Source organism: Triturus cristatus, chromosome 2_1 (assembly GCF_964204655.1).
Source record: "Triturus cristatus chromosome 2_1, aTriCri1.1, whole genome shotgun sequence".
Classification (NCBI taxonomy): domain Eukaryota; kingdom Metazoa; phylum Chordata; class Amphibia; order Caudata; family Salamandridae; genus Triturus; species Triturus cristatus.
In genome coordinates this window covers 882,941,595-882,954,868 of record NC_140581.1, presented here as the reverse complement: position 1 = coordinate 882,954,868, position 13,274 = coordinate 882,941,595, and the positions used below count along the sequence as shown (strand labels likewise).

The 13,274-nt window shown below is 40.9% G+C and overlaps 1 protein-coding gene across 1 annotated transcript in view; it reads right to left on the bottom strand.

Annotated features, from left to right (window-relative positions):
- Positions 1-7,816: 7,816 nt before the first annotated feature.
- The window catches only part of LOC146866031 (annexin A1-like), a 106,228-nt gene continuing 100,770 nt past the window's right edge, over positions 7,817-13,274 (bottom strand). Inside the window, exons 12-13 of the mRNA XM_085633051.1 lie at positions 11,619-11,741; positions 7,817-8,290 (exon numbers count right to left, since the gene is read on the bottom strand). Of these exons, the coding sequence (XP_085489177.1) occupies positions 8,231-8,290; positions 11,619-11,741 (183 nt within the window). The 3' untranslated portion in view covers positions 7,817-8,230. The remainder of the gene's footprint in view (positions 8,291-11,618; positions 11,742-13,274) is intronic.

Below are 13,274 nucleotides of genomic sequence, written 5' to 3'. Positions count from 1 at the left end.
ACTGTCAGGAATCACGGGAGGTTTCCTCCTCCTTCTTCCTTCGCTACTATTCTCTCATTACCAACTCGAAGAGTAGCTAATCCCTTTAGTTGGAGTGCTAGTTGGCACCGTAGAAACTCCAACATGGCTGCCAACATACTGCAACAGCATATCGCTGTTTAGCAGTCTAGTCTTTCAACAAATGACAGTTGGTGAGGTGTGCTCCAACATTCTACTGCGCACATCACTGAAGATTCCTCTGGAGCAGCACCTGTTTTCTTAGCGTCGTGAAAGTTAGTCAGGGTAGGATCGGAATTGCCGGGGTTAGTTTCGGCGGTATTAAAGTTCAAAGACCAAAGGTTAGGGACAACTTTAAAAATACATTGTTAAAGTTAACCTAGAACCAACAAGCAAAAACAGTCCGAATTAAACTAGGTTGAATATAAATTAACTCTAGCGATTTAATGTCAGGAACTATGAGGCAAATGTAAATTTAGTGGCGAATTTAAAACTAAAATTATTCTGAGACACTACGATAATACTAAAAACGTGAGCGAGTTCTATTCACTCGTTACGTAGAGGAAATGATTCATTGAAGGTTATAAATCACCTCAGCTCAACAAGAAAAGACAACACGGGCACCGTTCTTCTTGTGCCGTGTAGTCCGTAAGGAAAATAAGCTTAATTGACGCGTGCCCGTCTCTATTAGTGCGCGCGTAAATAACGCAAGGCAGAAAGACATCGCCTGAATAGTCTAACGCGTCTAAACCACTAGAGTCGCGTTGGTTCTTGTCCGGGCATGTTAGAACGCGAGAAATAATCGCTCACTCGCATTTAAAGAAAGATTGCAGCGTGAGAGATAATAGAGCGAACCTTGCGAAAGGCCTTAAAACAAGCAGCTGTTAATTAATCGAGGCCCAAATAGCACCTTCCTCATTTGGCTAAGTACCTATAACATATTACCACCATTTAAATTAAGAAGAAGGTTATTAGGGCAGGTGCATTCCTAGTGTGGAAGTTCCACGGTTAAGACGCAGCTAGTTATTTAGAAACCCAATACTCAAAACTTCTCTTTCACTTGCTAGTGAGTATGTAGTTGGGTATAAAAGAGAGAATTCACTTACAACATTACAGGAGGGCATATTGCTTACCTTGTTATTTCCTTCATTAAGAAAGGGCAGCTACCAAAGTAATTCGACCCGTGAAAAAAAAAAAGAACAAGTGATTAGAGAGAAGGCTTCTCTAGGGTAACGTACACTACACATAGAGAAGTAAGAAGAGTGGCAAGCCCAAAACAAATATCTGGTAAGACAAGTTATCTTATGTAAATACACAATATAGTATAAGAAGTTAAAGGAAATAAATCATATCTGACTATGTTAATGTTTTAGCTTCAACTACAAGAAGAACAACTGAGCAGAACTACCAGAGTTTTGGAGCCGTCTCTTCTCTGTCCCAACCCCTTTCCCCCCTCAGTACTTACCTGCGAAGGATAGATAAGAAACATAGCAGGAGGGGTTCTGAGAGGGGCATTGGGATCTAGCGTCGTTCTGCTCCTGTGTTATAAAGCTTAGTACGCCCTTGACAGAGACACCCTTAGATTGTGCTTTGATAATTTCAAAAAGTCTTTTGGGGCGGTTCTTGGCTTGGTCCAATCGATTGCTAATGAAGTCGGTTTTTGAACGTCTGATTTTTCTGTAATAAGCGTTTCTCGTACTTCTGAGTAGTTTGAGGTGAGTAGCAGACGGTGCTGCTCTCCATTGCCGTTTAATTGATCTTAGCGCTCTTCTGTCTTCATTTAGCCTACCGTCATACCATGGATTCGAGTTTTTATTGGAGATACTTTTCAATTGTAGTGGAGCTAATTTGTCTAATAACACATTCATAGATTGGAAGTAGTGGTTAGTCAGAACGTGTAAGTCCTGTACACTGTCAGGTCAGGGCGATAGGCTAGGGCTTGCAGTTGCCAGTGAGATAGGATTGAGGTTTTGTAGGTTTCTCTTCTAGATTTTCGTTCTCTTGGGTTGGGCATGGAGTAGTTTAACTGATTCAATGATATGGAAAGTGATGATGTGATGGTCAGACCAGTCACATGGGAGGATCGATTCCAATTGGGTGGAGACCGCTTTGGAGATTATTAGATCTAGGATTGAACCTTTTTCATGAGTGGGGCTGTCACAAATTTGGGATAGGTTAAGGTCGGTCAAGAAGGCTTTGAGGCTATTGACATCAGGGTCATTCCAGTGGAGGTTGAAGTCCCCAAGGAATATCTGCATGTTTTGGTGTCCAGTGTTTGTGGCTAGGATATCCATTATGTGTTCATTAAAAGTAAGGTTGTTTCCTGGAGGATGGTAAAATGAGTGAAGTGAGCAAATTGTGTTATTATTATTAGAGATTTCTAGACATAAATATTCACAGGAGGAGAACACTGGGGAGAGGAGACGTTTCACAGAGAGGTAGTTCCGATGTATGCAGGCAATCCCACCTCCAAGCCTACCAATTCTATCTAGTCTTGTGATGTGATAGTTAGGGGGGACTAGTATGTCTAGGATGGGCGAGGATGAATCGTTAAGCCAAGTTTCAGTTAAAATTGTGAGGTCAGGTTCGTTGGTTAGTATGAGGTCAGCTATATCGGTGGCATGACATACGGCAGACCTACAGTTTAGTAGGATACATTTTAGCCGGGTCTTGGTGGAAATAGTATTTGGCTCTTGAAGGATGGGAACTCTGGAGGTTTTTTCAACGATGCCTCTGGTGATGTGTCTTGCTGCTCTATCAGGATTGGGAGGGATGGGTTGGATAGAGGACAGTGTCGATGTGTTGTTCGTGTGCTCATGGAGGGGAGGTGGAATTGAAGGCTCGTAGGAATGCAGTAAGGTTAGTTCCTGCGGTGATAAAGGGTTTTTTCTTCTACGTGGACGGGATAAGGCATTGGGGTCAGGTACTGTTTTCCAACTAAGTGTTTTCTGTCTCGTGGAGCTGGCGTGAGCTTGTTGTAAGAATTTCGTGTGTGGTTTTGGTTGTCTCAGGATCAGATCATGAAGAGTTTGGATATCTGCCTTGATTTGTTGTAGAGATAGTAATATCTCCTCTAGTCTAAGGTCAGTAGTCAGAGTAGACGTATTCAACGCCCGTTCAGTGGGTAGGTGAGGGAGGGTTACTAATCTAGGTTCCAGGGGGGCTAGGTGAATTGGTGCGTTGAGTGACTGTTCACCAGCGTGGTGGGTCCTTGAAAGGGGGGGGGAAGAAGAACGGAGGTGTGAAGGGGTAATGCTGTGCACCGTAGGGGGAGAGGTGGTGAGATTCGATGTGGGAGGGGAGGGGGACAGTAGGTGAATCACCAGTCCGGCGGTCCAGCGACTGCCACCACAGGGTAAGCTGCCCAATGGTTAACCCTTGGGATTAAGCCACCAGAACTTGCCCACATGTCGAAAGGGAACGAGACTCGTAACAAATATGTTGTTGGCAGCAAAGCAACTGATAGCACGGATGTGGAGATCTCAGAATTTACCTAAAAGACAAGATTGGGCAGGGAAGATTTGGATACTGCTGGCCATGGTGAAACCTGCATGGTGAAATTTGATAACCAATGGCAGACACTAGTAAATTACCTATTAGACAAAGGTGTGTTTGGTTGGCCCGGATCCCGGAGAGGTCTACGGATGGTTCTGTGGCAAATGAAAAGCGAACGGAGACTTGCCACTTAACTTATGTATGAGAAATAATGGTTGCACGACTACATACAACCTGCTTTACTCTCACATAGTTGTATGATTATGGTTCGGGCTTGTGGCAAGGGTCAGGGGAGGGGAGGAGAAACTTTCAAACTGTTTGGGAAATACTGTGTGTAATCTTGCGAAATCAAGTTGCGGGTGGAGGCTCCACCTCTCCTGGGTGTAAGTTCGAAATACAAACCTAAAAAAAATACTAAAGGACAAAAAAAACATTCAGCACTTAAGTTGATACAGACATGCAATTCCATTTTAGAATCAGAAATACGATCCATATGTGCAGCAACTTCTTGAAAAACAATGAAGACCTACGCCGTTCCAAGTGTAATCTCGGCAAAACTGTACATTTGTACAACAATTCTTAGGCATCTTGATGCGTAATATAAATTTTAAAAAACTGCATACGAATAGGATGCAAATAACGTACAACCGGAGGCATAATTAAGCTATAAATACAGGTATTAACATTTGCAGTTATGTCCACCATAAAATATGATTTTTTCCAGACAGCACCTCATTTGTAGAAAACCATATACCATTCCTGCTCTACCCGTGAACCAGGCTTCCCTTCTACTATACTCCCGATACAAAAATATTCTTCTAATGGCATTTCTGGTCACATAATCTGTGACCATAGTTTGCTTTGAAACAAACTTGTCTATTGGCCCTGTGGAGCTGGACTATTGACTCTTTCACCATTCTTACCACATCGTAGAAACCCCTTCGTGCATTTCCAAGGGTTTATGCAGATTAGTTAAACCGCAACTTAATTCTGCGGCGAAATTCTGGAATTCTGATGTACTCGTTTTAAATCTATTTATTTCTTTTGGATATAGTAACCAGACTCCATGCAATGCATCAGACACATAGGAATTAATCATTGGTCCAAAGGCCATAATCTGCAGTTAGTTGGATAGTAAGATGGAAGGGGTTCTGGGTGTTCAGAAGAAAGTAACACAATAGGCAGCCAGAGAAGCAATGCAATCACTGCATCCAGTGAAAAAGGGACTAAATGCCACGCTTTTCAAAGGGCCGGTTAGAACCAAGGTCCCCAGCTTGTGCCAGTTGGCTCATTCCAACCATTATATTTTTCCATTGACCTGAAGTTCACCTGCCTACTTTTGGGGTCTTTTTAAGGGATCACTAACTTGAGGAACCAGGCAGTTATATGTGGAGTGCTTTCAAGGGCACACAATGTGCTTTCAGAATGATGTGACATTAAGCTACTCTTACCACTGTTAACCCAGAGAATACCAACCATTTTACAAAAGTTCTGGTTGGTGGCAGCTTTTGCCACCAGGATAGCTTGAATCCTGAAGCATGGCGAGCACAAGACACATGTCTGGGCATTCCTGTCCCACTTGGGGTAACAAATGCAAAAAAGAACGAATGATGGACAGCATGCTGAACAATGTCAAACACTCAACCCCAGTCAGACATCTGGGCCTAAATCAATCTTTTTTATTTTGCTTACCACACCATTCTAGTTTAGATCCAGCTATAAGCAAATCCATCTTGATCCTGGTCCACATGGAAACATTCCAGCCTGAACTGCCTGGCCAGAGCATTCTGTTAACAGTTTCCAGTTTACAGAATGCTGAAAAATGTCAGTCACCCCACAATGAGGGCCTAGTAAGTGCTGACCTTACAGTGCACCAGGATAATACAATCTGTGTTGGGGCTGTTCAAGTGATTCCGTCAATATCACCCTCCAACAATGCCTCTCACCTCTCTAGGGCCCCACTCACATGTATTTAGTTTGTTTTATAGTGCCTCTCATACCAGTGTAGGGTGTCAGAGCACATTACACCTCACACATATATAGAGAGAGACAAAGAATAATGTGTGCAAATCCGTGTGTAGAAAATTTTACATAAGACAAAGAGGGCTATATGTTGTAGCATTCACATGTCATCCATGCTGGTAGGCTTTTCTTATTTTTAAAAAGATTAATTGGTCTGCAGAAGCACAACTAAGTCTTTACAATGCAACATAGTGGTTAGCATTGGCTTTACTAATAAGAATTTATTTCTACCCAAAAGAGCCCTTTCTAGCAGCATTAGGATAATAGATGTTCTAGATGATGACCGACTTATTAACTGCACTGTAACAAAAGGATCTGTGACAAAAGCAGTAAAACCACTTAGCTATGCGCCAAAATTTGGTTTTGTGATTTTTATTATTAAATGTTCTTGCCAGGAGGCATAATAACTGCTACCTTAGATGAGTCGAAACTGCCACTAGACTAAACTCTGATCTCTCTCCAGTCACATTAATCAGAGTTATTTTGACACTTATTGTTGCTTTAAATCTGAGATAGGCTAGTAACTCTGCAGCAGGTGCGTAGAAAAAAAAAAAGCTACCAAAGCCCCCAGTAACAAAACAAAAAAAACAAAAAAAACAAAAACAGACCTTCACCTCCTTCCAGCCTCCTGGGGAAAATCCAGATGCTCCCATACAGTCGGTACAGCCTTGATTGTTCCGAAACCACACTTGGTGGTCTGAGCTGGCCATGTTGCACACACAGGCCCTGCAATCAGGCGGACCGGAGTGACAGCTGGTTCTGCAACCTGAAGATATTCTGCATTGTCCTAGTCTGTGAATTATATGCCAAAGGTGGCCATACTCCAATTTACTCTGTAGATCAGACCATTGCCTAGCACTCTTTAATACCAAATATTTGTCACTCCTGTACAGAGCCATTGGTTGGGTGTACAAGAAACTTGAGGTGGGAGGTGTTCAATTCTCAAGGTGCTGTACAAAATTACCCTTACTCTAAAATGCAAAGTAGGTATAGAAGTTGAATGCATATTTATTGTGACAAGGTGATGATGGCTGGAATGCTTGAATTAATCTCAGCCACTGGCAATTGCTCAGGCCACATTCCAGTCCATCGTTTTTCACCCACTATGCCCCCTCAGTTTGGACCCTGCCATATGCAAATCAGTCTTGACCCTGCTCCAATGAGTATGGTCCAGCCCGAACTGCCAGGCCCTTTCTGAACTAGAACACAAGAATCTAGGACCAGTTTCTCTCTGATTAGGGCTCATCTGCCAGATAATCCCAGTGACACAGTTAGCACGGGACCCACGTCTAGGCATAGTCATTGCACTCAGGGCGTGATGGATGGAAAGCTTGAATTACTCTCAGCCACTGTAAATCACTCTGGACATATCCAAGTCTATCCTTTTTTCCATCCACCTTGCCAATTCAGATTTGACCAAAACATTGCCTGCCACTTACATTTGTGATATTTTGTTGCTTTATTGGATTCTGTAGTTCCTACTGTGTGGTACAAATGTACTGTATATATCTGTTCCCTTTAGTATTTAGATTGTAATAGCCAAATCCTGGATCAATATTCTATCTCTAGTGTTACTTTGATGACTGTTATACTGTATCGGGTTTCGACCTTAACAATGCCTTTGAGCTAGGCCTTGACATATATCCCAAGTTCAGAGAGTGAGAGAAACTTGGAAGGCTAATATTCCATCACAGATGAATATCCAATGTTCTGTGTTGTCGAGAACACTCCGATATTTGATATTGCTAAGCAGTTCATGAGACTTAAATGTACAGGGGCGAAGTTTGACAGGTATATAATGGTTCCAATATATGACAAGCGGTCACATATTAGAACCACTGCATGAACAAATTCGTCTGCAGGTATATTGGAGCTAGCCCTATGGAAATGAGATGCGCCTTCCAATGAGAACCACTTCCTATTTGAATTGTTGAGACAACTAGACATTGTGGCCTTGGGCTCATTGGTAGACAATCAAGTTGTCCAGAAGTTCTGAATGCATTTGATGCCGGCAAAAGCATTCTTTCATTGTGATGTGACGTACTTAAAGTGGTAGTTATTACTGGTGGACGGGATTCAGTTGCACAGCTTATTTGAATCTTTCGTACCAAACAAATAGTGGATACAAGCCCCCCCCCCCTTGTGTCTGCTAGAACGATGGCATTACAGTAGTCACTTGAGAATGGAAAGCATCATTGAAAACTGAACTGAAAGTTAATAGGCTACTTTTAAAATATACAGACCATATTAGTTTTCGTAGGAGTGAGTTACCACAGATTGGAAGAAATACATTATTCGAAACTAGTTGAGCAGGAGTTTTATTTTTATAAAAAACATATTAGTCAAACAAACAAGCATGATATAATGTCAATTAGCATTTATGGTACCCATGTTCCTGGGTGGGAACAAGAGCTGAGTGGTGCTCACAGCTGTAGCTGCACCATATCGAGCACGCGCTGTACCTCAAGCATGCATGCAATATTTCAAGTGAACTAAGCGTTTACATTGCAATTTAATCACAACTTCTAAACGGAATGCATGGCTTAGAAAACAGGAGATATGAGGCCTTTTGGGGATTATAAGCACGCGGCCTAACTCAGAGCAAAGAGTTAACGAAATAAATGCAGGGTTTTTATTGTTCGCTGAGCACCGCTGAGGCAAGCAGACAGCAAAACTCTTTGGTCAGCTAGAAGTCCACCAGCTGGAAGGAAGCCATCTAACTGTCAAAGCCACACAGAGCCACCAGAATAGTTTCATAATCTCCTTTGGTTTCATCCTGTGAATGTAAGCATAAAACAAACGATTTAGAGTCTAGAGCCGCTAAACAAGCACAGCAAACAGAATGCGATGGCTAATGATGACCGGAGACCAAACGTCTGAAATGGTTTTGATTTGTGCGGTCTGAAAAATAAAATATGCATGCAAATAAAAGGGACCATCTTGTTTGACCATCACTATTCTTACAATATGGATATTAACTATTCTCAAGCTTTTCCCTTGCGTCAGGATTAATTTTAGAATTCTAGTTCTGAGAATTCACTTTCTGCTTCAATGTGTATTCTTTTCTTTACACAAGCCACCTCTGCAATGGATCTTTATTCCTTTTGGCTCAGTCTCTCCAAGTATTTTTTGCATAAGACAAGTTATATCCTATAAATACTAGGAGCATTTCAATTCATCCCTTCAGAGTGATCTCTGCATCACCTTTATCAAAAGCTTGCATGTCCTTATCCCGACAAATTCAAGATTTGCAGTAAAAGTAAAACAAGTTAAATATGGAGCAGCTTGTATCTATCGCTTTGCTTCCAAGCAACCAGTCAATTTGCAGTGCTCTCAAAAATGCCAGTTAGTTCAATTTGCGGAAATGATCTTTACCTTCCTGATGGTCCTAAGACTGCAGAGAAAATTAAAGATAATCTGATGCAAGCCTCTTTAATTTAAACTTGTGCATTTAATTGCATCACTCCGAATTCAATTGGAACAGATACATGCATGTACCACCATTTGCATAGTACAAAGCATCTTTACCATGTCTTCAAAAATCTACTAACTTTCAGCTTCAATGGAGCGTGAATGACCATCTTTAAACCCCTTTCGTTGGAAACAATGTTCAATTATGCAACCGATGTATAGCCGTTTAGCACTTTAGGGATTCTCGGAGCCCTTTACTCCTCTGCAAGGTATGCAGGTTTAATTACAGATCTATCCTTATAATGCATTTGGCTCAGATAGGATACTATTTCAGAATCCCTCCTTTTCCTTCAGCATTGCTGAAGGGGCTCCCAAAATGTGTGTTGAAAGACATTTCCAAATAAAGATGTACAAAATACATAAGGGTGAACCTCCGAAGATCAAAAATACATATGCTTACAAGCTTGCAGTAAGGCAGGTTTGGTATAGTAGCAGTCTTCCAGTGCATTGATTGCAAGCAATGCAAACAACTCAATGTAACTTTAACTGTATTACATGGTCTGTATGCTTCTATTAGGTTTGTCAGTAATGAGGAGCGAAAAAATAATTTTAACAAAATGTTTACAATGGGGCAATATATGTATGATTGGTACGAGGACTATAAAATGACTAACAGTGTCATAAGCAAAATAGTTTTTCAGGATAAAGTTTGTGCAAATAGATGGAGATTTTTCGACATTTAGTTTTGGATGATGAGGGTTCCCAGCTACAATTTATTTTGCTAGGATAGATGCACCTTAAGAGTCTTCACTTTTAAATTCCAACTATTCATGTGATAAACATAAACAAGCTCTAATGTCTAGAAATAAATATTTTAGAAATTAAATTTTCTAAGAAAATACCTTTTATTTCAAGTAACAAAAATGTGCTAAGCTAGAATTTTTGTAAAGTTATGTTCTAGTTCAACTGTCATAGGAACCCTTCTGTAGCTAACCCAGTGGTCTTTGCATGAATTTTTCTATTTATGATTTGGTTAGTACATCAGGTCAACAACGCGGTCTTTAGGCCAGCCATAAAAACAAATACAACAAAAAATAAAAATCATACAAGACAAAGTATGGTACAGGTCCGGAAATAACTAGTGGACATCTATTTTCAGTTCAGATTTAGCCACTAAACAGCAAAAGCCTGTAACTAACAAAACACTGACAACATTTGAAGGAGCAGGTAATAAGAAATGTACATTTTTTTCTGTCTTCTCATTGATGTCATACGAGACTTTACATGGTATGTAGAGATGGCTCATTAGGGTAGTTCTGCAGAGCACCACCACTGACCGAAGGCTAGACTTTCAGTGCTTCTAAATCAGTACACTTAACCGATCTGGTTCTTGCCTGGAATACTAAAGTAACAATTTTGCCCAATTGGGTTTGGGCTCAACAGCGCCTTAGGATAGGCCTGTGGAGGTCAGCAGGGAATGATGAACAAATTATGCTGATTGGCTTTCTGCTCCCCAAGCGTTTTGACGCCTCACTGAAATGATACAATGGTTTGATGTAGATGTATCATGTCACAGCCAACTGAACTAAGAAAGCCCTGGTGCTGCAGCAATATTACTTGCTTTTGTAAGGAAACCAACTAGTCATGTGCATTCTTTTGACAAAACACTTCCCTTGTTAGGGCTTGCACAAAGTTGGACAAAGGTCAGTTCGCTGAGAGTTTATTACCTCAATTTGCTAGCATGGGGTATTGCCACTCAGGTCCAAACTAGTGTCATCATTTCTCTAAGCCCTCTCATACAGGTGTTACACTCAATCATTCAAAATCGAGGAGACTGCGTGTGCATATGAAATGGACATTTACTATGCTAGATTTAGGTAGTATTGCGCAAGTGCACCCAGCCGCCCCGAATACATTTTTTAGCTAGAAAATGCCTCCAATGGTTTTCATGTCATGGATCGGTGAAACAATTTCAAGTTGTATTCAATTTTGCATCATAGCCATGGCAGTGAGGGAAATAACAGAATAAGGGTGCCAATTTAGGATTCGAAGTTATGAGCAAGTCCTACTCTTGTTTAACACACATGGATATTAAATCTCATAGCATAACGGCAGATACAGTTGGTGTAGTGTTGAGCCAGGACGGGCAAGGAGTTTAACTGGTAAAGTAGGATGAGATACTGAAGAGAGAGCAAGCCATGTGTGTAGCTGTTGTCAGTTCAGAAGGGCCTAACTTAGTAGAATATGGAAGTGGGTGTTGAGCAATGATATGTGTTTTGTAGAGACCGCAGTAGATCGAGACCCGCTTGCATGAGTAGTGTTAGTAAAAATATTTTACATCCACTTAGTTCCTGGCTATTTGGGGTTATGTTACCAATGATTTGATTTATGGGAGAAGTGAAATATTGTAGACTAGTAATTATAAATTGTGAGCTATTATGAACAAGATGAGAATGATGGGTAACATACAATTCATGGACTGGATATTAACGCACCATGAATTTGAGAGAGGTAACTAAAAAATATTGCAAAAAAAGGAAACCTGTACGGGACATGTACCCTGCTCCCTTTCATGTGTTAGGAGAAGTAGGAGCATCAATGACTAAGCTGCAGATCCGCTATCATTTGGGATATTCATAAAAACGCTTCTTTACAGACAGCTCTAATGTAGAGAATAAAGACAAAATACATACCAGAATAGCCTGGCGGAGGAATATGCCATACTTCCGCTTGTAATGCACCTTGATCTCATCCATATCAATTCCAGATCGGGAAACCATGATTCTGATTAATTGCTTGTCACGAGTTCCAGATCCCTGTTTGGAGAGCAGGAATTTTGTTAGCTATATCATATTAATGCATATTCTTGATATTATTCTTGTAGCATGCACTCTCAAACATTGTGGATGAATCATTTCATTTTCATCTGTACGCAAACCCAATTTAGACCTGGTTTGGTTTGAGGACTCCAATCCAGCCAGGTCTAAACTTCGAAACCAACATAGCAGTCTGCTGCCACATCAGTTAGCAAATTGACCTCCTAATTACAGGAGTGGAACTGGTAAAGGGAATACCCAGAATAGCACTGTTACAGGAGGCTGCTGTATGCCTCATAAGTATTACTAGGGTCCACCTTCTTCTCTCTCAACCCCAAGCCTGCAGCGTGTGCAGCAGGTGGATGAGAACGCTCAGGATCTTTCCAAGCCCTGGAGGGGGTAACTAGGCTATCACAACACAGGAGCTGGCAGGTCCTACCACAGCCCCATCCCCTGGTGCACCACAGATCATGAAGAATACAATAAGCAGCAGACATGGTTTGCAACCTCCAAAAGAATGAGCATTTTTATCTGTCAAGGAGGTCATGCACATCCTGAGCTCCGCAGGTAGAAGTAGGGACTTTTTGGAAGTAAATCATAATCATCTTCACTCTTGAGGGTGATGAAAAACGACCAATTCTTAAGCCTGAGAATTTCCTTAAGAATCAGAAGAAATTATGTTTTTACCACATAATACTGTACTAAACATTTAAAAAGCCTCAACAAATGTTTATAGAATCTGGCTTTAGTGGGACAATGTTTGTCCGTGCAGTAATTGCATATTAAACAAATATTAGTTTCTATGCTTGATGTGACAGTTCACGACATACAAGTAACTTAAGCAGCTTGCCTTGTACTGGAATGAGCATACGGAAGACCGCCCCTTTTGGGGTTGCAGCTTAATGTTTCATGAATTATCTGCCAAGTGCGTGCCCCAGTGTTGAAACTAATGAAAAGCAGCTGACCAGATTTGTCAAGAGTTCTTTTCAATAAAAATTAAAAACCTCTCTAACACAGGGAGATACAAAGTAGCCCCATGCTTCTAATACGTTTTATGCAATGTAGGCAAAATAGTCAAGAGTCCGATTATAGCTAGATTTCCTTTGACAGTTAATGCAACAGATTTACAGACAATTCAAAACAAGGTACTTTTCGTCCCTTTCAATAGACACTTGTTATTCCTTTGGCAAGCAGCCATTGGTGGATTTCTTAAACTTAGACGTAGAACTCCTCAATAATTTCATGGTTTACCCGGTAGGAACAGTCAAAATGGTACAACAAAAACCCAGATAGAGCTGAGAAAAATGTATGATATCTATCCCACTACAACAATTACTTTGAGTTCTATACACAAAATGATTATTTTAAAAGCAGTGTATGTTATGCACTTGGTTTCCTGAAGTCATGCCCCATCACAAGTGATCAAGAAATTGGCTAAAAACACCCTGGTACAGTAAAGAGGTCCGCTTTTCATCTCCTGCTTACAGTACCAGAGTGAGATTTACTTTAACATGTTAATATCAATTTCTTCCT